Source organism: Schistocerca serialis, chromosome 4 (genome assembly GCF_023864345.2).
Source record: "Schistocerca serialis cubense isolate TAMUIC-IGC-003099 chromosome 4, iqSchSeri2.2, whole genome shotgun sequence".
NCBI classification, from domain to species: Eukaryota; Metazoa; Arthropoda; class Insecta; order Orthoptera; family Acrididae; genus Schistocerca; species Schistocerca serialis.
In genome coordinates, this window is record NC_064641.1 from 693,605,257 (window position 1) to 693,629,590 (window position 24,334).

General features: G+C 42.4%; 1 protein-coding gene across 2 annotated transcripts in view; it reads right to left on the bottom strand.

Annotated features, from left to right (window-relative positions):
* Positions 1 to 24,334, bottom strand: part of LOC126473196 (collagen alpha-1(XVIII) chain-like) — a 646,928-nt gene that overhangs the window by 527,000 nt on the left and 95,594 nt on the right. For both annotated transcript variants that reach the window (XM_050100092.1, XM_050100091.1), the window contains exon 2: positions 10,958 to 11,035. In XM_050100092.1, the coding sequence (XP_049956049.1) occupies positions 10,958 to 11,035 (78 nt within the window). The remainder of the gene's footprint in view (positions 1 to 10,957; positions 11,036 to 24,334) is intronic.

The following is a 24,334-nucleotide window of genomic DNA, read 5'->3' on the forward strand; positions in this document are numbered from 1 at the left end:
CCATATCGGTTGGACGCTAGACGATTGGAAAACCGTGGCCTGGTCAGATAAGTCCCTATTTCAGTTGGTAAGAGCTGATGGTAGGGTTCGAGAGTGGCACAGACCTCACGAAGCTGTGGACTCAAGTTGTCAACACGGCACTGTGCAGGCTAGTGGTGGCCCCATAGTGGTGTGGGCTGTGTTTATCTGGAATGGACTGGGCCCTCAGGTCCAACTGAGCGATCATTGACAGGAAATGGTTCTGTTCGGCTACTTGGAGAACATTTGCAGCCATTCACGGATTTAGTGTCCTCAAACAACGATGGAATTTTTCTGGATGAAAATGCGTCATGTCACGGGACATAATTGTTCGCGACTGGTTTGAAGAACATTCTGGACCATTCGAGCAAATGATCTGGCCACCAAGATCGTCCAACATCTATCCTGTCGAACATTTATTAGACGTAATCGAGAGGACAGTTAGTACACAAAATCCTGCACCGGCAACACCTTCGCAGTTATGGTCGGTTCGGGCATGGATGTGTGTGATGTCCTTAGGTTGGTTAGGTTTAAGTAGTTCTAAGCCTATGTGACTAATGACCTCAGATATTAAGTCCCATAGTGCTCAGAGGCATTTGAACAATTTTTGTTGAGTCCATGCCAAGTCGAGTTGCCGCACTACGCCGAACCAAACGAGGTCCGACATGATATTAGGAGGTATTCCATGAATTTTGTCACCTCAGTGAAAATCCTGTTCTACAGCCTCCCCTTTATTATTCAGAACAGTGGACATCGTCTTAAAACACTGCTGCCCTCCCGCCAGTCAAAGTATGACACACCAGCATCGGTACACCACAAGCACTGTCCTTCCGCCAGAGGAGCCACTTGCAGCTTTCTGTGTGACTGGAGGGGTAGGGAACTTCTGGCTGTGAAAGGCGACATTACAAAAACTGTGAAATATGTCGGCACTGTTGCTGCCCAGTTGCGTCCATTCAGCTCTTTTGTCCCCTGAACCAGACATTTATCAGGAGGAATACTGAAACCGTAAAAATCTTTATGCGGTGACTGCAATGACTGCAGTGGTTTCAGAAGTACTGCAGTGAACGTAATTCACGTTTTGGTAATACACTCCCTCCCCGTCCCACTCTCAGCCCCGACTTTCACCACTTACACATAAATATTTTCGGAAAAAGATAATAGATAAGCGATGAAGGTTGTAGTTTAACGTCTCGTCAACAACGAGCGTAATAGAGACGTAGCGCAAGTTCATGGGGATGTGTAATATGGTAGGGTAGGTATTTGAACACGGCTCCTCTCAATAAGAAATCCAATGCCTGAGTCCCTATCCCCGGAGTATTTAAAAACAATTTCCATGTTCAGTGGGCATTAGTTGTACATTGAAACTAAACAGGTCGTAGACAAAGAGTCTTTTGCCTGTCGGTAAACAGAGTGTTGGTAGTCAATTCTGAAGGGATCTAACGAGTTCTACAAATCCCATCAGCAATCAGCGCGAGAAAATTATCCCGATAAAACTAACGGACTCCCTGAAAAGGAGAAACTTATTGTCACTGGTCAGCAGTAATGAAACTTCTGACTAGAGACCACTGGGGAACGTCACAAAAACAACCAAACCGTAAATGGGGACCCAGCATCCGGTACTTCCAGAACCCACTCACTGAGCACACGTTCCTGCAGTTTCTTAGTCAGGTCTCATGGAAACCACGAGGCTTCTGCGGACGAGATTTCTGTCACCGCAGCCGGCCGGTGTGGCCGTGCGGTTAAAGGCGCTTCAGTCTGGAACCGCGTGGCCCGCTACGGTCGCAGGTTCGAATCCTGCTTCGGGCATGGATGTGTGTGATGTCCTTAGGTTAGTTAGGTTTAATTAGTTCTAAGTTCTAGGCGACTGATGACCTCAGAAGTTGAGTCGCATAGTGCTCAGAGCCATTTGAACCATTTTGTCACCGCAGACGAGTTACAGCGAAGGTACCTTAAGTGTTACCTCTATCGTACATCTCTGCTGTCAGAGTACAGCAATTACGTACATGTGTGAGCGTGAAAGTCTATAGAATTGTAGGATAACTGTGATGTTGATGATTTCAAGGCGGTCCAAGGCGTGGATATCAGCGCCCTTGTGGGATATGAATGTATGCGTTCACTTCGGATAATTTTTAAACTATTTGACAATCTACTGCCCATAATTGATATTAAACTATTAAATTTTCATTCAGTTCGTAGCTAATACTCATAATTAACATCAGTATGTAGTAGCACCCCCCACTGATACGAACACATTTTTGTATTTGTCGTGGCATGCAAGCCAACAGCCTATGAATGTCATCCTGGGGAATTTCTTCCCATGCCTGAAACGCATGCCGTGTCAGTTGTTGAAGATGCTGGCCTATGGCTGGACCGAATGTACACTTCCTCTCATTCCAGCCCATACATGCTCTGAGTGATAAAACAGAAGATGGGGAAGTTAGTCAAGGATCCGTAAATTACTCAAGGTGTTTGTTGCCCGAACGGCTGTCTGAGGTCTTGCATTATTCTCCTGGAATATACCGTTTGGTACCCTGGTCCAGAAGTATATGACACTAAGGTTTATCATTTTTGTCGCATACTGGCGTGCATTCAGCCTCCCTCCAGCAATTATCATACCGTTTTGTTATAGCTCCGCATACCGTATTCCAGGAGCTGGAGAGTTTCGGTCTCGAGGATCACTGTCTCTACGTCAGACAGTATCCCTGAACAGCCTTCGAAATTTTACCGGAAGAGTTCCTGTTCACCCTGTGCAGGTGTTACGTAAGCCCCACAAGCATGCATACATGTTTATGTACTAGTTTAGGACTAGATTAGAAGGTAATCACACTTTTGTCCTAGAATCAACTTTACCCTCTACTCCATAATATACTTATCGCTACTTTTTGGTGAAAACAAATGATAGAGAACGATTTTTTTTACAGAAATCATATTCATGAATGAATTGACCAATTTTCACAATGGGCTAATCGCTGTTGATGCGCCTTGTCTAGTACCGAGTTCTTAAACGTTTGTGGTTTCAAAACTGTTCTCACTTCAATTATTGAGGCGTACTCAGGTCACGTATTTTTGCTTGGAATCGTGGGTGGCATTGCATACCTTCGGTAACAGCCAAGGGCGCTATATTTCCTTCAGAATTCCAGAACTATGTAATAAAATTTGTGTTCCAGCTGTTAAAAGGGGGAAAAAGTCCATCGGATTTCAACCGGGCGACCTTGGAGGCCAAGGCATGAAGGTTCCACGACCTATTCATCTCTACGGATGTTTTACATTCTGACCACGAAATATTGGTCCTAATTAATGCCATTCGCAAGAACATATGGACGCTCGCTGGAAAGCTTTTTTCGCCCAGAAATATTTGCCCATTGTTCGCGTGAAGGAAAAAGTCTGTCAGCATTTTGAGGAAGGTTATATAAAATTACAAAATCAAAAAAGTATGTTCGTGCTAAGAAGAATGTAAGGCAGGATTGGAACTTAATATAATTGTTGTTTCATTTGTGTGTTAGTGAAGTAATGACAGAAGTGCAGAAAAATTCGAGAATAGAAATAGAAACTAAATATACCTGACGATATAGGCCTTCGCGGCGGAAGTACGGAAGAATATTATCAACCGAAAAGAAAAACGTGTTTAGAACATAATTTTGTTAAGAATAGAAAACTTAGTAGAACTGAAACTGAGAATAGTCACTTTCTATAACTAAGAGTGGAGAACACACGGCAGAAGAGGAGAAATAATTATGATATTTAGAAAAGAAAATAGTGCAGACTGGCCGAAGTAAAGGGGTACATCAGGGGCAGATGAACGGAGCCAATAAAGGTTTCTTCAACGTCAACAAACTTTGACGTAACGCAGTGGAAGACGTTTCTGGAACCGGACGTCAGGAGATAAACATTATATTTAAGTTAAAAGCGTACGATGCGAAAACCGGTGGGAAGGAGGTGAGACCCGAAACTTTTTAAAGGGGAACTACAGAAGTCTGTTAACAGTTAAATGCATATAAAAACTCGGAATTCGAGAAATTAGAAAGAGCCCATGGGAAAATACGTTTATGGAAATCTTATACGAAGACGAGCAGAATTGGTAGTTTAATAGCACATTTGCTACGGTAGACGTATACAGTTTTTTTGGACCGGTACCTTCAATTGATCAATGGAAGGCAATCACTGCTCTCTCCTGCTCTTTACAATCATTTGCAAATTCCAAATATTTTCAGGCAAGCCGTAGTGGTCTAAAACTTTTACTAAATGCTTACTCGAATTCCTGTAATAAAAATTAAACTGAAATTTGCTATGTATGTCTGAATCTGATGATATTTAAATATTAAACGTTCATACAACATTAATTTACAAGGGTGGCTCCAAAATGATGTACGAACTCTGATGCTGCCTATCAAGTATACTGAAAGTCGATATGAGTTTCCAGAGTTATAGATAACAAGTTTCTGAAGATTTCTAAATAAAAATATAGTTTTCCGAAAATAATGAATTATATGTTTCCTTTTTAAGATTGTTTCTTATTCTTTTCTAAACTTCTTGTAAGTGCATTATGTGTAAACAGCTTTATGCGAATGTACACTGAGGTGAAAAAAGTCATGTGATACCTCCTAATACGACGTCAGGCTTCCTGTTGCCGGGCGGAGCGCAGCAACTCGTCGTGGCATGGACTCAAGAAATCGTTGGAAGCCCCCTCTAGAAATATTGAGCCATGTTGCCTCCATAGCCATCCACAATCGCGAAAGTGTTGCCGCTGCAAGATTTCTTGCACTAACTGATCTCTTGATCATGCCCCGCAAATGCTCGATACGATTAATTTCGGGCAATCTGGGTGGCCAAGCCTTTCGCTCGAATTATCCAGAATGTTCTTCAAACAATTCGCGAACAATTGTGGCCCGATGACATGACCCATTGTCATCCACAAAATTTCCGTCGTTGTTGGTAACATGAAGACCATGAATGGCTACAAATGGTCTCCAAGTAGACAAAAATAACCATTTCCAGTCAAGGACCGTTTCATTCGGACCAGAAGACCCAATCATTCCTTGTAAACACACCTACCCCATTATGGAGCCATGACAAGCTTTTCCGCGATCATTGTCTTTTAATTCCCATAGTGCGGCCATACTCAGGTCGGATTCACTTTTACATGAGTCACCTGAACGCAGACAATTATCTCAGGTAAGATAACTCTTCAAAAATTTTGTGGAACTTCAGCCCCCCCCCCCCCCCTAGCTAAAATGTTGGCGATATTAACAAGCTTCAATTGGGTGAAATTCATCCATCTACAAACAATCTGTATAAATAAAAACTGAATGTTCGTTTATACGAATGTTCTTGACCGATTGCTTTGAAATTTTGAGACAGCGTTGGATTCTTATACAGGCGTGTTTTAGGTACCTATATATAAAACTGGAAAACCTGGTTACCAAAAATGTCAAAATGTACCTTTCCGCCGGCCAGTGTGGCCGAGAGTTTCTAGGCGCTTGAGTCTGGAACCGCGCGACCGCTACGGTCGCAGGTTCGAATCCTGCCTCCGGCATGGATGTGTGTGATGTCCTTAGGTTAGTTAGGTTTAAGTAGTTCTAAGTTCTAGGGGACTGATGACCTCAGATGTTGAGTCCCATAGTGCTCAGAGTCATATGAACCATTTTGTACCTTTCCGATTTACTCCAGATTTTTACACGTCGTTATAAGAAACGCTTAAACACCTATAGGCTCGAGGGGTAGCCGCGTGGTCTAGGGCGTATTGTCACGGACCGCGCGGCTCCCCCCGTCGGAGGTTCGTGTTCTCCCTTGGGCATGGGTGTGTGTGTTGTCCATAGTGTAAGTTTAAGTTAGATTAAGTAGTGTGTAAGCTTAGAGACCGAAGATCCAAGCAGTTTGGTCCCATAAGATCTTACCACAAATTTACAATTTACCTATAGACTATGTACTTCTTAATGTATGAATATACGGAATGTTTCACAGTTCGTTACACACTTCTAGAGGTTGTAGAGAGGACTTCGTAGATCAAGTTTTACATAGGAAGCAATGTCCAGAAACGTCATCTGTAGCGTCGGCTACAGAGCGTCAAATTTACAGGTGCCGGTGCCTGCAAATGTATGGATAGATACAGGATGATTCCGTGATGAAGCTACATGCTTTCTAGTATGATGGAAAAGGATAACTGTATCAATTTGAGGTAGGGGTCCCTGTGCCGGAAAGGAACGAGTCGAAAATTATAAGCGAAGACCGTTCTGATACTTCTGACGGAGGAATACACGTACTGGTACTATTGTTGCTATGACTGCAGGCTAGACACCTTTCAGAGGTGGTAGTATGGACGGAAACAAGAAAACATGTCCAGTAAACGTGGACTCTAAAATGCATGCCTTGAGAGCTACGAACGCTTGTTCAATAGAGGATAGTGTTTCACAGTAACAAAGATAAACAAGTGCTCACAGCTCCACAAGTATGCATTTTAGAGCCCATGTTTACTCGACATTTTTCCTCATTTTTGTCCAGACTATCATTTCTGACAGTTGCCTACTCAACAATCTTAGCAACAACAGTACCAGTTCGTGTATTCCAGTGTCACAGATATCAGAACGGTTTTCACTTATAACTTTCGACTCCTTCGTATCCGGTATAGGGACCTTTACCTCAAATTGGTACATTTATCCTTATTCACCACCTTAGAAAGTCTGTAACATTGCAATCGAATCACCTCGTATATATACATGCATTTACAGGCATCGGCGCTTTAACTTCGACACTCTGTAGCGTCGTTGGATGACTTTGGGTTTCTACGTAAAACTTGATCTACTAAGTCCCCTCTACAACCTCAAGAAGAGTGTAAAATGAACTGAGAAGGGGAAGAAGATATGGACAGAGTGATGGGAGTAAATGGACATAGAAAACGGGAAGGAGGAGACGGACAGAGATAGGAGGAGGTCAAGAGAGGTGGGAAGGAGAAGATGTATAGAAAGGGGGGAGAGGAGGCGATGAACAGAGAGAGAGGGATGGGGGAGGAGATAGACGACGAAAGGCGGAGGGAAAAATGGACAGAGGTAAGGAAGGGAAGGACATTAGGACGTATATCCAAACTCCATATGTATTAGAAACGTGTGCTTTCTCTTTTCTTTCTTTTCCATTCAAGCAGATTGAGCCACAGCAAAGCGTGGCCGTATACACCTAGTGCACTTTTCCACAGGACTGAAGGACTTTAATATGTTGTTGTGGTCTTCAGTCCTGAGACTGGTTTGATGCAACTCTCCATGCTAATCTATCCTGTGCAAGCTTCTTCAAATCCCGGTACTTACTGCAACCTACATCCTTCTGAATCTGCTTAGTTTATTCATCTTTTGGTCTCCCTCTACGATTTTTCCCCTCCACACTGCCCTCCAATGCTAAATTTGTGATCCCTTGATGCTTCAGAACATGCCCTACCAACCGATCTCTTCTTCTAGTCAAGTTGTGCCACAAACTCCTCTTCTCCCCAATCCTATTCAATACCTCCTCGTTAGTTATATGATCTACCCATCTAATCTTCAGCATTCTTCTGTAGCACCACATTTCGAAAGCTTCTATTCTCTTCTTGTCCAAACTAGTTATCGTCCATGTTTCACTTCCATACATGGCTACGCTCCATACAATATAATTTCAGAAACGACTACCTGACACTTAAATCTATACTCGATGTTAACAAATTTCTCTTCTTCAGAAACGCTTTCCTTGCCATTGCCAGTCTACATTTTATATCCTCTCTACTTCGACCATCATCATTTATTTTGCTCCCCAAATAGCAAAACTCCTTTACTACTTTAAGCGTCCCATTTCCTAATCTAATTCCCTCAGCGTCACCCGGTTTAATTCGACTACATTCCATTATCCTCGTTTTGCTTTTGTTGATGTTCATCTTATATCCTCCTTACAAGACACTGTCCATTCCGTTCAACTGCTCTTCCAAGTCCTTTGCTGTCTCTGACAGAATTACAATGTCATCGGCGAACCTCAACGTTTTTATTTCTTCTCCATGGATTTTAACACCTACTTCGCATTTTTCTTTTGTTTCCTTTATTGCTTGCTCAATATACAGATTGAATAACATCGGCGAGAGGCTACAACCCTGTCTCACTCCCTTCCCAACCACTGTTTCCCTTTGATGTCCCTCTATTCTTATAACTGCCATCTGGTTTCTGTACAAATTGTAAATAGCCTTTCGCTCCCTGTATTTTACCCCTGCCGCCTTCAGAATTTGAAAGAGCGTATTCCAGTCAGGACTTTAATAAACGACATATTGACTGACAAACTGATTTTATCAGTGACGAATCACAATTTGTGACACCTTTGCCAGACGTTCTGAAGAGAACTGCTAATATGTGTTTCTGCGGAATCGTCGTTGCAATTTCGCTTGCGAGAAGCGAATTCGTTCAAACCGCGATATGTGTAGCAACGTATCCAGTAAGGGCGCTGATGAAGACACTGTTGAGAGTCCTCAATCCAGCATCGTCACCATGAGGAAGATATTGGCGGTGTTGGAAGAATCATCCTGCTATTCACGTGACTAGAGAAATCGCGGAATATCTAATCTAAGCTAGTTGAAACTGGAAACCTATTTTCACGAATGGCACCCAGCATCTCTGCCTCACATGACAATGACATCATATTTCCATTCTGAACACACCTCGTATCACACGTGTTGAATGAATCGTCATCGGTACTAGAAGTTTCGACATTATGAAACAAAATTGTTTCGTGAGTTTCTGACTCTGCACTATGTACTTTCTTCCGTTGGTTCATGTCGATAAGCAGACCACAGGACCTCTGGTAATTTTTTCATGAAAGACGTCAGCGGCAGAAATTTCTTCTTAGTCGTAGTCAGTTTTTTATAAGCTTGTGATAATCGTTTAGTGTTGGTAACTTTTGCAAATGTCGCAGCTAATGTACGGTTTCCTGCGACTTTGTCGTTCCGGATTTGAAGTTTGCTGTCTTCTCTTTAGCGGCTGCTCTTACGCACAGCCGGGAAGTCCGCCAGCGGTAATTTCGTAACATCGCCTCCAGCAGATCTTTTTCTCCTTTTAGTTTATCTTCCGTGGCTCTATATTGCCCTGATATAACTATAAACCAATCGCTTCTGTTTGTTTCTTTAAAGAAGTCGGTCAAATGGGTTCTCACTACAAGAAATCGAATTCCTACAAACAAATACTGGGTGCCAGGATAACACCCTTTTGTTTTCTACCACGATTTAAGCATACAAATAGCAAAGGATCGTTTTTGCCTGGTCTATTCTCGTAAAGTCAGACACGTTTTCATTATTTCATTTGATTAAGTGTTATCTTAGTAGTTCAACTGTTTCGTTTACGTTCCTCCTAAGCCCTGGGATTACATCTGGCAACGCGCTGTGTGTCTGAAAAGTGCCAAACTGAACAGTTGTTTGGATTCTACGTTGAACTGTAAGGAACAATATCCTAAGACGTTCACTTGTTAGAGAATTTAAAGTAATAGCACCTGTAATCGGATGGTACCTAGTAGATCTCTACGGTACTCGATCCAACCATGAGATTGACCACTACGTTATTTTATGTCTTTGGTATTTCTTGCTATTGATTCTTGAAAGACCACAACTGCTGCTTCTTCCTCTTCTTCTTCTTCTTCTCATTATTATTATTACATTTGTTGTTGTTGTTGTTGTCGTTGCTGGTAGTTGGTTCAAATGGCTCTGAGCACTATGGGACTTAACATCTGAGGTCATCAGTCCCCTAGAACTTAAAACTACTTAAACCTGACAAACCTAAGGACATCACACACATCCATGCCCGAGGAAGGATTCGAACCTGCGTTCGTAGTGGTCGTGCGGTTCCAGACTGTAGCGCCTAGAACCGCTCGGCCACCCTGGCCGGCAGTTGCTGCTGCTCGATTTCCTATTTTAGTTGATAGTCTTCTACCAATGTTTGTATCTTTCTGCACACAGTTCTCGTTACCCACTGCAATGCAGTTTCAGTATTCCCACCATATTTTTGTGATGCCTGTCGAGGAAAGCGCTAGAGGAAACATAGGAGCCGGCTGGTGTGGCCGTGCTGTTAAAGGCGCTTCAGTCTGGAACCGCGTGACCGCTACGGTCGCAGGTTCGAATCCTGCCTCGGGCATGGATGTGTGTGATGTCCTTAGGTTAGTTAGGTTTAATTAGTTCTAGGTTCTAGGCGACTGATGACCTCAGAAGTTAAGTCCCATAGTGCTCAGAGCCATTTGAACCATTTTTGAAACATAGGAAATGTGTTGTTTACGAGAGCAGAAATACACGTGTGATACCCGTTTATAAAAAATACGCTCATACACTTAGTTATTGCTATCACAAAACACGTCTTTGAACTAAATCACTAATGGAGAAGAGATGGATCCATGGAAACAAGGCTGATCGGGATTTCAGGTGGACGATTGTTATTTTGATCAACGAATTACGGTCACGAGCTAAGAACTTGAGTATTAGTTGCCCAATTTCTTCATACGTTTGTAAGGACCTATTCTACTATTGCATTCCTTTATCCCCTTGAATTAGAATGTTCCAAATTGTGATATTTTGATATCTTGTTTGACGTGATTTTTGTTTAATTAATGACAAGCGCACTGTAATAATCCTTTTGATTCTACAATAGTAGTTGTGATTATGTGAAAATTCAAACATAACTATCCAAATTACTAGCCTCAAAGCCCAAGGAATGTTAGTAGCTTCTCTACAGTTAAGTCATTTGGTTTTTTAACAGGTTATCGTTTGTACTGGTCGTTACCTTAAATGACAGTATGTGCCTTGAAGAACGAAATTGTTGCCTTCCTAACATATATGACACTAAAAAAGTCTGTGATAAAGTTTGTTTGGGTAACATTGTTAGTTGATGTCATATTGTTAACAATTAGCAATTTCAAGGCTCATGAACAAGTCATGGAAATATCAAGCAACTATACTTGCCTTGCAGTCGAAGGAGAATTCAGCATTCTTCTGTCTTCAGTTGAAACATTCCTTCGCGGACAAACGTAGTCGAAGTCCCTAAACAATAAAAAAGATGATGTTACTAAATCTGCTTCAATAACTGTACAAAATCGTTATTAATGACTCAATTCTTCCTGCTCTTATACGTCGTTGCTGAAATAAACATTAACCAATTTATATTTATGATATTCACATGTTGCTTCAATTGATAGTATGTTTAAGATACCGAAATATTGAAATGATATCAGTACCTCCATGAATTTAGCGTCAGACAGGAACATTATATTGATATAGATGCTACGCAGATTGATATTCTTTTCACTGTAAAGTCTCACAGTTAATTTGTGAAGAAATACAGTAAGAGACACTGTTTTCTCTGACTGTACAATGTAATTTACTGATAACACACAGTGCCATCCAGATTTCGAGTTATTGCGCAGAACGTTACTTTTTAATTTCCAATCCTCATGATCAGTGTAAGACAAAGGTGTACAGTAACCAATTAGGTATTGCAAAGACTCTTGCAGCTTTGGATGCTTCATATGATAACGAAAGTGACACAGTTTCTAAGTGTCTGTAGTGAACTAACAGCCGCACATCGGCTGTAAGCACACACTCTCTATCTTATGCGATTTTTATTTGTAAGCAGCATTATCCCTTATCTCCAAAGACCTTGAAATTCGTCACACTACGTTGTAGTTATTGTGGCCTTCATTCCGAAGACTAGTCTGATTCAACTGTCCAGGCTAGTTTACCGCTAGCAAGTCTCATTGTCTCAACTTCTGCAATCTACTCTCACTTGAACATGCTTACTGTATTCAAGCCTTACTCTCCCTCTACTTCTTTGCCGCTCAAAATTCCCTCCATAACCGACGTAACTATTCATTGTTACCTCAAGATGTGTCCTCTCAACAAATCCTATCTTTTATTCAAATTGTGCCATAAATTTCTTTTCTCCTCTATTCAGTTCAGTACGTCTCCATTATTTAACCGATCTACCCACCCAATCGTCAGCATTTTTTTCCTCAAAAGATTTTACTCTCTTTTTGTGTGGGCTGCTTGGTGTCCACCTTTCGCTTCTATATAAGGCTATACTTCAAATGCTTTGAGAAAGGTATCCTAACACTGAATTTTTTTATTCAGTGTTATTATATTTCTGTTTTTCAGAAAAGCTATTGCTGGTGTATAGCTTAAGTCGTCTCTTTTCTGTCACCATTATTTTGCTTCCCAAATGGCGAAACTCATCATCTGCTTTTAGTGTCGCTGTTCCTAACCTAAATTTCTCATCGTCACCTGATTTAATGGGTTTGCACTCATTACCCTTCTTTTACTTTTAGTAATGTCCCTCATGCAACCTCTTTTCAAGACACTATCCATTCCGTTCAACAGCTCCTCGATGTCTTTCGCCGTCTCTGATAGAATTGCAATCTCGTCGTCAAAACTCGAAGATTTTATTTCTTCTTCCCGAACTTTAATCTCTTTCAGCATTTCTGTGTGTGTAATTCATTACTCCAGTTTAGTATCGTCCGGGGCGTAGAGTCCACAGTCGTAGCTAAGTAATGTTTTGATGACAGAGGTCGCCGTCTGCTTTTGAACGCTGAAGAGAATGGCCACACAGCCAAATCACTGGCTCATTCAGTGCTGAACAACAACCGTCGCCTGTCCATATTACGCAGGACATCCTCTACTCGGCACACAGTAATTGTCATGAGCGTAGTAACACCGTTGCTCGACGCTCCAAGCGTGGGGACATGAGGTCTCCAATGATGAGTTACGCTACACGTTGGTATGCGCCGACGCAGAGTGTGAGGACGTTTAATACCAAATGGGGAGATGCATCGCGTTTGCCAACATGGCCCCTTTCAGGATAATGATGGAGTTGGTGGGTAACACGGAATGAAACAGTGACCCCGATTCGTCTGATATCGTGTGCGCCGGCGGAAGAAACAGAAAACCCAGTGTCTGATCACGTGCATCATTTTCTTTCCTTACAGCACTCCAGAATTGTTGCATAATGATTTGAGGAACACCCTACGAACATTAGGATACTTGTGTGAAAATCGTTGAAATGGCTCTAACACTATGGGACCTAACATCTGAGGTCATCAGTCCCCTAGACTTAGAACTACTTAAACCTAACTAACCTAAGGACATCACACACATCCATGCCCGAGGCAGGATTCGAACCTGCGACCGTAGCAGCAGCTCGGTTCCGGACTGAAGCGCGTAGAACCGCTCGGACACAGAGGCCGACGAAATCAAATTCACCGCAGTCTTATGGAGCATATATCTGTATTACTAAACGACTAACCCCGTTGATGGTTCATAATCCTAGTTGCAGATTGCCTATCTGACGATTTCCGGGGCAACATAAATTTTATTTTCAACATTTTGTATAACTGTTGACCGAATCTACTCAGTAAGAAGTATAATCTTATGTTATCTATCGGTTTAACACAGTAAGAAAAGTGTTTGAGAATGAGAACCCTTAGAGACGTGCAACAAACTTCAAATGTAAATTAAAACACTTTTTCTCGCTGACCCCCTCATAAAATGATGAAGTAAAAGTTCATCACTTAGTATAGATTCACTGTTCTTGCAATAAAATTTTAGCATCAGCCATGACATTTAATTTATTATTTCTTTACTGCTAACTCTATACTGCAACACGTTTTGTAGACAATATCCACGCATACCTGCAAAATTATGTAATGGTACGACACATATTTCCGGAGATATGATTTAAATATTGTGAAGTGTGAAAAAGAAGTTTTTTCGTAACTGAGAACAGTAAAACTTCTGCATCAGGCATTCTAATTTCTTAGTTATTTACTGCTGGAACTATTCGCCAAACACTTTGCAGAGAGTTTCTACGTAAACCACTGATTTTACCTGGAAGAATTTCTAACTAACATGCTTAACCTAAAATAATTAATACAGTAACTCATTTGTAATTAGAAATCTGATGCTGTTTTATACCAAAAAGTTCGATTCTTTAAGGACTCTGGGTTTGCTGGTGGCTCTAAAGAAAGAATTTTTCTGGCTTTGGACACACGTCTGTCAAGCCTCCGTTAACTGTGTATTTTCCTGCGTTTAGCCGAGTTGTTGTATGAATTTTTCTGTACGTTATTTCGACGACCGACTCTGACTTCTTGTTCATGAGGTGCCAGCTGAGTACCATGAGCACTCAATGTTTCGACTCAAATCAGATTCTGAAGCTTGTTAGTGTCGCACCGGCATCTATAGCTGAGTTAGACTTCTGGTGCCCAGTGCGCCCTTGACGCTCATTTGCTGTTCATTCGTTTCTCAAAAAATGGTCCAAATGGCTCTGAGCACTATAGGACTTAATATGTGAGGTCATCAGTCCCCTACACTTAGAACTACATAAACCTAACTAACCTAAGGACATCACACACATCCATGCCCAAGACAGGATTCGAACCTGCGACCATAGCAGCTGCGCGGTTCCAGACTGAAGCGGCTAGAACCGCTCGGCCACAGTGGCCGGCGTTTCTCAGAGCCCACGCCGTTATTCATTACTCTGATGGACGAAATGGTCTTCGAGATATCAATGGATCGAGTGCCAGACCCCAAGACTTGCTTAAATCGAAAACTACGTACGTCCACGTGTATTAGGTTTTCAGACATCTTTATTTCGATGGACTACTTCATGTCGCTGTCCCAGAAACTTGGAATTTTCACCACAATACTCGTCCTACTCGGTTCATGATTAAACGAGAGGTAGTGGTCAGCAGAAGGTGATTTCCTTGGTTGTTGTTGTCAAGTGTCTCACAAATGTTTCTTGCATCTCTCTGAAGATTCTTGAGAAGGAATTGATGATAGGAAATGGTCACTAACAAAATCGATACAGTTGATGATATCTGCGTGGCAGAAAGCAAGATTCGATCGCTCGCGCAATAAAAAAAGCCAAGACAGGAAGCACGGAGTCATACAGTAATTATTCTCACTGAAAGACGTGTGGACGAAAAAAACGGGGCCATCCCCCGACTCGTCACCGTCATCAACATGACAGGATGTGCTACTCGCTACTAGGCAGATCTCTCTAATTCGATTGCTCGTGAGTTTGTACTGCCTTCTTTATTCTGTTTCTGAAAACCGTTTACGACTTATTTTAAGGTATGCTGTAGTTTTCTTTATCATGCCACATAATTTGAGATTGAAAATATTTGTATTCTCGTAAGTAGGACAAGGCACGCGAGACAAGGTCACAATAACCGTTAAGATTCTTTGGCGTTTTTTGTGTTCTCCTTCACACATTCCGATTATACACACAAGATGCCGAATAGGGTCGGCTCTTATGCTAATACAGATATTTTCTGTTGTAACCGTGCGTCATTAATGGTGATAACTCTCACAGCATGAGGTAGGTTCTTCCGTTATTAAGACTGCCCTTCAGTATGCTTGAAGAAGTTTTGTAAGGAACCATTAAGTATTGATACTCTCGAAATTCAATGGAATTTAGAAATTCTGGTACATCTATCTCTCGCTATGTTTATGTATTATCTGCGATTTGCCAATAAGAAAAAAAATGATACTTTTCTCTGATAATCTTCACATCTACCATTAGTGTGTGGCATAACAATCACACGTATTCAATAACTTTCCAGTACGTATTAAATGTCTACATATTAAATGTCTTGTAGGTAATGCGGTGTAATTAAAGACTGAATTAAGGTACTTTGTGTTAGACAACTCGTTTTGTTTCTCCGAGGACAACTTTCTCAGAATCTCTTAAATTTAAAGCGGTAAGTTATTTTATTATCAACATTAGCCCAGTACTACAATAATATTTCATTAAGATAAATTCATTTCCTTGCACTGAACTTAGATAAAATGTCTATTCTTGACTTCTTCCCGACATCCCAAAGCCTTCCCTCCACGGGCTCCATGGAATAAATCAATGTACGGAGGTTAAAAAAATAAGATAGGAGGGCCGTTGAGACATTAAATTCCAATTGGTGATCGTCTATTTCGAAGCCGTTAAGAAAATAATAGCAACGGGCACGTGACATTTGTATTAGAAAGAGAAACGAATATACAAAAACGGTAAATCGAAGAAATACTTTCCGCAATGAGGTGCGTGTTTTGTTTCTTCTCAGATCCGCTATTGTATGTAGGAGGAACAGCATTATTTCGTCATAGACATTAGTTTTTGGTGCTTAAAAATTATTCGCTGTAGTGTAGTTCTCTGAAAAGATATCGATTTATTCTTCAAAACATAACCGAACATTGGTGCATCAATAGCAAAATAAATTATTTCCATTTGCTACATCGTGCACATGCTACTATAGGGGAATTTTGTCTCCACGGAGCAAAGTCCTTAATTTCGATGCTACTGTTCAGTCTTTCTCTCCATTGACTATAAAGAGCTTTGGTTTATTCCAACATCAACAAGAAAAGTGACTAAATTTGCAATATCAGGCTGATTTGTTACAACATCGTCTTTTGCTTAAAGTAGGATATACGTTTATTTTATCACCAAACCTCGAACAGCAAAAACCTTGCAGCGGTTCAGGGCTGGGTGTTAAAAAGCTGCTGGGAAATGTGACTGAAGCCTGAGGTGCTGAGAAGTGGCTCTAAGTTTCTTTGTGAATACATCTTCGCCGCTACAGTATTCGCTATTGCCTTCTAACTCAACCATCGGGCTTTGTACCTGAACACGCGCATTTTGTAGATTTCTGTGGTAAACTTGGTGATGACAGAGGTTTTCCGGCCAAGTTAAGAGCCAAGTACAATTTTGCGATGGCACACACTTAATTCTGGTACGCTGCTTTGAGAGGGTTGACTATTGTCTCTGTGGCTGCAACCTTCTGGGCCCTAAATGTGGAACATTGCACGGACGATTTCGTGCATGCCATTGTCTCTATTCTTCTGTAATACGATTAGAGCGAAAGAATAATGTCGCAAATTGCAACCTTTTGATGTCAGATTCATGATAATAAAATCACTATCCTGGTAGCCACCTCACGGTGCCATGTGGACCTAAGGATTAACCTGGATAGGTCTACTTGAGCCTGTAGTGCGATTTCATACGCGAGCGTAACAAAATACTTATTATGTGGAGTCAGGCTTTCGTTCTATGCACTCAGTTATTTGCACTGGCGTGTTCTAATAATGGCTTCCTGCTGAGGACTTAACGCAATCTAGGTTAACGGACAGCCAGTATTCTTTCGCCACGCATGTGTTCAGGAAGTTGTCACATCCCTTTCCTTCTGATATCGTAAACAAATTTCATGTGGAAGTCTTCCCGAAAATATGCGATGTAGTAGCAAGGTTTTTTTGTATTCGATGCTTGATTGCACATGGCGGACAAGTTTGTCCAAAGAGGCATGCACTTACAATGATAATGCAGCTGTTTAACCACGTGCTTCCAAAGGAGGTCTCCCACACATATCACTATTCAGCCTGAGAACGTGGGTAGAGCCCTATCACATTTTCGCAAATATTGTTTAAAGATACATAACTGTTATTTATGAACTTGCGTAAAATATTCAGTTTTGTCTTATAGTTATTATCAACGGGAAAGCTGACTGAGGTGCTTAATTCTATTTTTTACCCTGGTATTATACAGCACTTCCAGCGTTACTAATTAGAACAGTAAAGTAATTTCTATGGCGCTCAGTCCCTGAACGAGCCACTGGAATGATTGCAGTTTGAGTGCAGCCTTTCTATTCGCCGTGGCGCTAGGAGGGGGTGCGTGGCTAGCCCATTGTCCCGACCGGGGAAGATACTGGGTACTGAATTTCACAGCAGGCTCAGACTATCTGGCCCCGTCTGGGACGGACTGGACCAAAGAAAGCTACCGGCTGCTACTCAGAACTGAGATCTGGATCTACATCTACGTCTACATACGTACTCTGCAGGCCACCATACGGTGGTCAGCTTCAGATGCCGGTTTTCTAAATTTTCTCAATAGTGTTCCTCGAAAAGAACGTCGCCTTCCCTCCACGGATTCCCATTTAAGCTCCCGGAATATCTCTGGAACACTCGCATGTTGTTAGAAACTACCGGTAACAATTCTAGCAGCCCGCCTCTGAATTTCTTCGATGTCTTCCTGTAATCCGACCTGAAACGGATCCCAAACACTCGAATAGTACTCAAGAACAGGTCACACTAGCGTCCTATATTCAGTGTCCTTCACAGAATAACCACACTTTCCCAAAATACTCCCAATAAATCGATGTTCTCTATTCTCCTTCCCTATTACAGTCCTCTCATCCTCGTTCTATTTCATACCGCTTTACAACGCTACGTCCAGATATTTAAACGACGTGACTGTGTGAAAAAGGACACAACATTATGGGTTTGTTTTTCCTACTCATCCGCATTAACGTACAGTTTTCTACATTTATGACTAGCTGCCATTCTCCACACCCACTAGAAAAATCGTCTAAGCCCTCTTGTATCCTCCTATAGTCTCTCAACTTCGAAACCTTCCCGTACACGACAGCATCATCGACCAACAGCCGCAGATTGCTGCACACCCTGTCCACCAGATCATTTATGTATATAGATGCATGCTGAAGAGCCAAATAAACTGGTACACCTGCCTAATATCGTGTAGGGACCCACCAGCTCGCTGAAGTGCCGCAACACGACGTGACATAGCCCCGAGTAATGTCTGAAGTAGTGCTGAAGGGAATTGACACCATGAATCCTGCAGGGCTGTCCATAAATCCGTAAGAGTACGACGGGATGGAGATCTCTTATGAACAGCACGTTGCAAGGTATCATAGATATGCTCAATACTGTTCATGCCTGCGGAGTCTGGTCGCCAGCGGAAATGTCTAAGCTCAGAAGAGTGTTCCTGGAGACACCCTGTAGCAATTCTGGACGTGTGGGGTGTCGCATTGTCCTGCTGCAATAGCGTAAAGCTTTTTTTGTTTTGCAGTCATCAAGCGTACACGAGTGCCCCCTCGGCTCCGAAAGGCAATGCTGTTGAATGGTTCCCACGCTGACTCTCGTTGATGACCAGCACTGAAATCCACAGCAGTTTGCGGAAGGGTTGCACTTCTGTCACGTTGAATGATTCTCTTCAGTCGTCGTTGGTCCAGTTCTCCCAGTATCTTTTTCCGGCTGCAGCGATGTCGGACATTTGATGTTTTACCGGACTGAAGACATTCACGGTACACTCGTGAAATGGTCGTACGGGAAAACCCCATTTCATCGCTACCTAGGAGATGCTGTCTCCCGTCGCTAATGCACCGACTACAATACCACGTTCAAACTCGCTTAAATCTTGATAACTTGTCATTGTAGCAGCAGTAACCGATCTAACAACTGCGCCAGACACTTGTTGTCTTACATAGGTGTTGCCGACCGCGGCGCCGTATACTACCTGTTTACGTATCTCTGTATTATACCAGTTTCTTTGGCACTTCGGTGTATACAGAAAACAATAGCAGTCTTACCACAATATCTGAGGCCAAAGTCTACTACTCCACCCGCTACCCCACCACGACCACTCATTAGTATCGGGTGATGCTGAGGGGATTAGATTAGGAAAAGAGACACTTAAAGTAGTAAAGGAGTTTTGCTATTTAGGGAGTAAAATAACTGATGATGGTCGAAGTAGTGGGGATATAAAACGTAGACTGGCAATGGCAAGGAAATCGTTTCGGAAGAAGAGAAATTTGTTAACGTCGAGTATAGATTTAAGTGTCAGAAGTCGTTTCTGAAAGTATTTGTATGGAGTGTAGCCATGTATGGAAGTGAAACATGGATGATAACTAGTTTGGACAAGAAGAGAATAGAAGCTTTCGAAATGTGGTGCTACAGAAGAATGCTGAAGATAAGGTGGGTAGATCACGTAACTAATGAGGAGGTATTGAATAGGATTGGGGATTAGAGAAGTTTGTGGTACAACTTGACTAGAAGAAGGGATCGGTTGGTAGGACATGTTCTGAGGCATCAAGGGATCACCAATTTAGTATTGGAGGGCAGCGTGGAGGGTAAAAACCGTAGAGGGAGACCAAGAAATGAATACACTAAGCAGATTCAGAAGGATGTAGGTTGCAGTAGGTACTGGGAGATGAAGAAGCTTGCACAGGATAGAGCAGCATGGAGAGCTGCATCAAACCAGTCTCAGGACTGAAGACCACAACAACAACACGAAAAATACAGTGAGGAACGATCACCGCTTAGTGCATCGTGGAACTGAACTCCGCGATGACGTTATGGAATGCCGGCCAATGGCCGCCTATTAGTCGCGAATGGCCTACCTGTTAAATTTTCCTTCGGTTCTTGACCCCTTAGTCGAACGATAATAAGAGAAACATCTCTCGTCCTAACGGCCGAGAGGTGTACATCAGCCATAGCTAATTGATGGTGGGTCGGACACGGCCCATAATCTCGTGTGTCAAAGGGCCAGGAGTTGTCGCAGGCGTGGCGCGCGCCCGCTCTGGAGGCGTTGCCGTAACTGGGGGCGGTCTGGGCGGCGAGACGAACGAGGACCGGAGAGCCGTGACAGAGCACAGGGAATCCCACACACGTGTCGCCGCTGTCGCGTGGGGGCCGGGAGGCCACGTGTGTCCACAGCGCTGCCGCCGACAGACGACTCCGCCTCGTGTAAGCACAGCCCGGAACGTCAGGACCACGGGCCGTCACGGCGCACAGCGCCCAAACCTCAGCTCAGACGCGCTCTCCATCTCCTGGTTCAGAGTACCACTCCATCCGATACAAAGACGTCTTCCTGATCTCGTTTTCAAGAAAGAGAGCTCGAAGCAAGGCTGAGATTCAAAGATGCGATATATTGTGAAAAGGGTGATGATCTTTGTTTGCTATCAACTTTCCTTGTAACTTGGATAGACGGCAGTAGGAATGCAAAAGATACATCGATGTTTTGGTAACACCGAGGGTCCATACATAGAAATAGAGGATAACGTCGATGTTTTGAATGGCGATACATCGCCGATGAATCGACGACAAAAGTCCAAAACTATCGACATCTTTCAACAATGGATCATGCAATTCGATCGGTGACGTTCAGCTTCAGACGCGTCGAGATTCTAAATTTTCCAATACAGCTTCTAAATGTATCAGCATTAACGTTACTTTGTACAGAAACTAGATGGCAGTTACAAGAGTCGAAGGGCAGGAAAGGAAGCAATGATTGAGAAGGGAGTCAGACAGGGTTGTAACTTATCCCCGATGTTATTCAACTGCATATTGAGCAGGCAGCCAAGGAAACAAAGGAAAAGTTTGGAATGGGAATTAAAGTCCATGGAGAAGAAATAAAAACTCTGAGATCTGCCGATGACGTTGTAAAAGATAATTCTGTCAGAGACAGCAGAGGACTTGGAAGAGCGGATGAACGGAATGGACAGTGTCTTGAAAGGAGGATATAAGATGAACATCAATAAAAACGAAACGATAATCGAATGTAGACGAATTAAATCAGGTGATGCTGAGGGAATTAGTTTAGGAAATGATACATTTCAAGTAGTCGACTAGTTTTGCTATTTGGGCAGCAAAATAACTGATGATGGTCAAAATAGACACGATGTAAAATGTAAACTGGCGATGCCAAGAAAAGCGTTTCTGGAGAGGAGAAATTTTTTGACATCGAGTGTAGATTTAAGTGTCTGAAGGTACTTGTTTGGAGTTTATCCATGAATGGAAGTGAAATGTGGACGATAAACAATCTAGACAAGAAGAGAATAGAAGCTTTTGAAATGTGGTGCTGCAGAAGAATGCTGAAGATTAAATGGATAGACCACGTAACTAATGAGGAGGTACTGAGTAGAATTGAGGGGAAGAGAAATTTGTCGCACAACTTGAGTAGAAGAAGTGATCAGTAGGTAGGAAACAGTCTGAGGCATCAAGGGTTCACCAATTTAGTATTGGAGGGAAGCGTGGAGGGTAACAATCGTAGAGGGAGACCAAGAGATCAGTACAGTAAGAGGATTCATGAAAAGATGAAGAGGATTGCACAGGATAGAGTAGCATGCAGAGCTGCATCAAACCAGTCTTTGGACTGAAGTCCACAACAACAACAATTCAAATAAATTGTGTAAAGCGTTTGAGATATTGGCAAAGAGACCAAGATAACATTGTCATTTATCAAAGAAATGTAACATGATCCGAAGAAAGCATTATGTAATGTTTCTTGTCGGTTCGGCATTGTTTTTCATAAAATGGTTATAAAATGATGATTCATGATTCTGTCAGCTCTCTCTCTTTCTTTGACGCTTCAGCTTCATACATGGAATTGTTTTGTAAGTATGAGTTGTTTTATTTCAAAAGTAACAGTATAAAAGAATTCCTATTGTTATTCAGTCATTCTGAGCACCCTTAGTCGCCCTTTGCATTAGAATCATTGTGATAAATAGTCTTGGCCTTGGTAATTGTATAAGCTGAGGCTTGTGTGGAAGTGCGGATGATCGGTCGACATTTCCCACCAATCGTAATTTCAGTGCCTGCAAATGAAAACTTTTTTGGTCATTACTAACATACCAAGTCCGATACTTCTACATAGGTTTAGTGGATGAATTTTGTTTGCGTGTTTTAACGCTGTTCTAAGGCAACCATGTAGAGCTGATGCTGTTCAGTAACTTTGGCTTGAATCGAACTCAGATAAATAGTAGAAGCAAAAGTATTCAGAATTTAAGTATCAGAATATGCACTATCAAAGAAAGTTGCATTTAAGTAACAGAGTATTATTTTCTCTTCAATCATTTGAAAGGTAAAGATCCTACAAAATAACAATTTCAGTACTATAACTTCCTCCCCCGGAGAATTACTAGAAAGCAGTTTGTGATATTTTTGCTATTCAGCGATATGAGCTACGTAATAGATATCGAAAAGTTGTACTGGGAACATGAATCAAGTTCTTGGTGAACAAGTGTCGCTGTTAGTTTTACAATTTCATTGTGAGTATGCTGTGGACAATCCCGGCTTCCAAAATGACAACCAGTGTTCATAGGGATCCATGCAAAAGTTCTTAGCTTGAAGAACACGAAAATGTGAGGACTGTGGTAGGGAAGGCGAATAGTCGACTTCGGTTTATGAGGGGAATTTAGGAAAAGCGTCGTTCCTCTGTTAAGCAGACCGCATACAGGAAGCTAATTTGACCTATTCGTGAGTACTACTCGAGTGTTTGGGACCCGCACACAGTCGGATTAAAGGATGACATCGATGAAATTCAGAGGAAGGCTGCTAGATTTTTTACCGGTAGATTCGAACAAAACGCAAGTGTTTGCAGATGCTTCGTGAACTCGAATGGGAATCCCTGGAGGGAAGGCGACTTTCTTTTCCAGGAACACTGTTGAGAAAATTCTGAGAACCGGCATTTCAAGCTGAAGCTGACTGCAGAACGATACCACTGCCATCAACATGCGTTCTGCGTAAGGACCAAGAAGACAAGATACGACAAATTAGCACTCTTACGGAGGCACGGAGTAAGTCGTTGTTCCCTCGCTCTGTCTGTGAGTGGAATAGAAAAGAAAGCGACTAGCAGTGACACAGTGTACCTTCCGCCATGCACCGCATGGTGGCCTGCGGAGTGCGTATGTAGATATAGAACATACTGAGGCACCCTATTGCATCTCGACTGGTCTGTTATACGAACCAATTTTCATTCCATAGACGATAGCTACTTGTAACAGCTGGTGGAACAGCAATGAACATCCCTGCAATTTGGCAGCTCTGTGGGGCGAAAATTAACGAGTAGCTTCAGCTGCATACGGCATACCTAAAGACTGCGAACTCTATTCCTCGCAGAATCGAGGTGATTATTAAGGCTAGAGACGGCATTACACGGTATTGGCGTGGTGTCTTCTGGGGGCGCCTAGTTTTTTTCTTTTTAATTACCTGTGCTGATAACCACCCCTGCTGTTCAGAAACTACACTGCTCTGCAAAATTTAAGGACGAGATAGATAAAGTAACATATTATAGCAATAACTCGGTGGAAGTGATTGAAGTACGGGAACGTGTTGCCACAAGTACCCAGTTGTGCACAGTGTACGCCACATGGCGTGACAGAACCAAAGGCTCTACTGTAAGAGAGCGAGGGTTTGGTCGACAGTCAACCACAGCAGCACATCACCGCTACGTTGTGTAATAGGCAAGAAGGGGTCCAGTCAAACAGTGGGTGCAACTGCAGCCACATGTAACAGGACTGCAAGGCACGCAATTCTGCGCTCCCCAGTGGCACGGCAACTGCATAAGGGTGGTCTCTTTGCCCAACAACCAGTATCTTGTGTTCCGTTGACTCCCGCATATCGCCGGAACAGTTTGCGATGTTGCCAAGACTGTAGTGACTGGACCAACGAGGAATAGGGTCACGTACTCTTCTCGCGTGAGAACAGATTCATTCTGAGTAGTGATTTTGGATG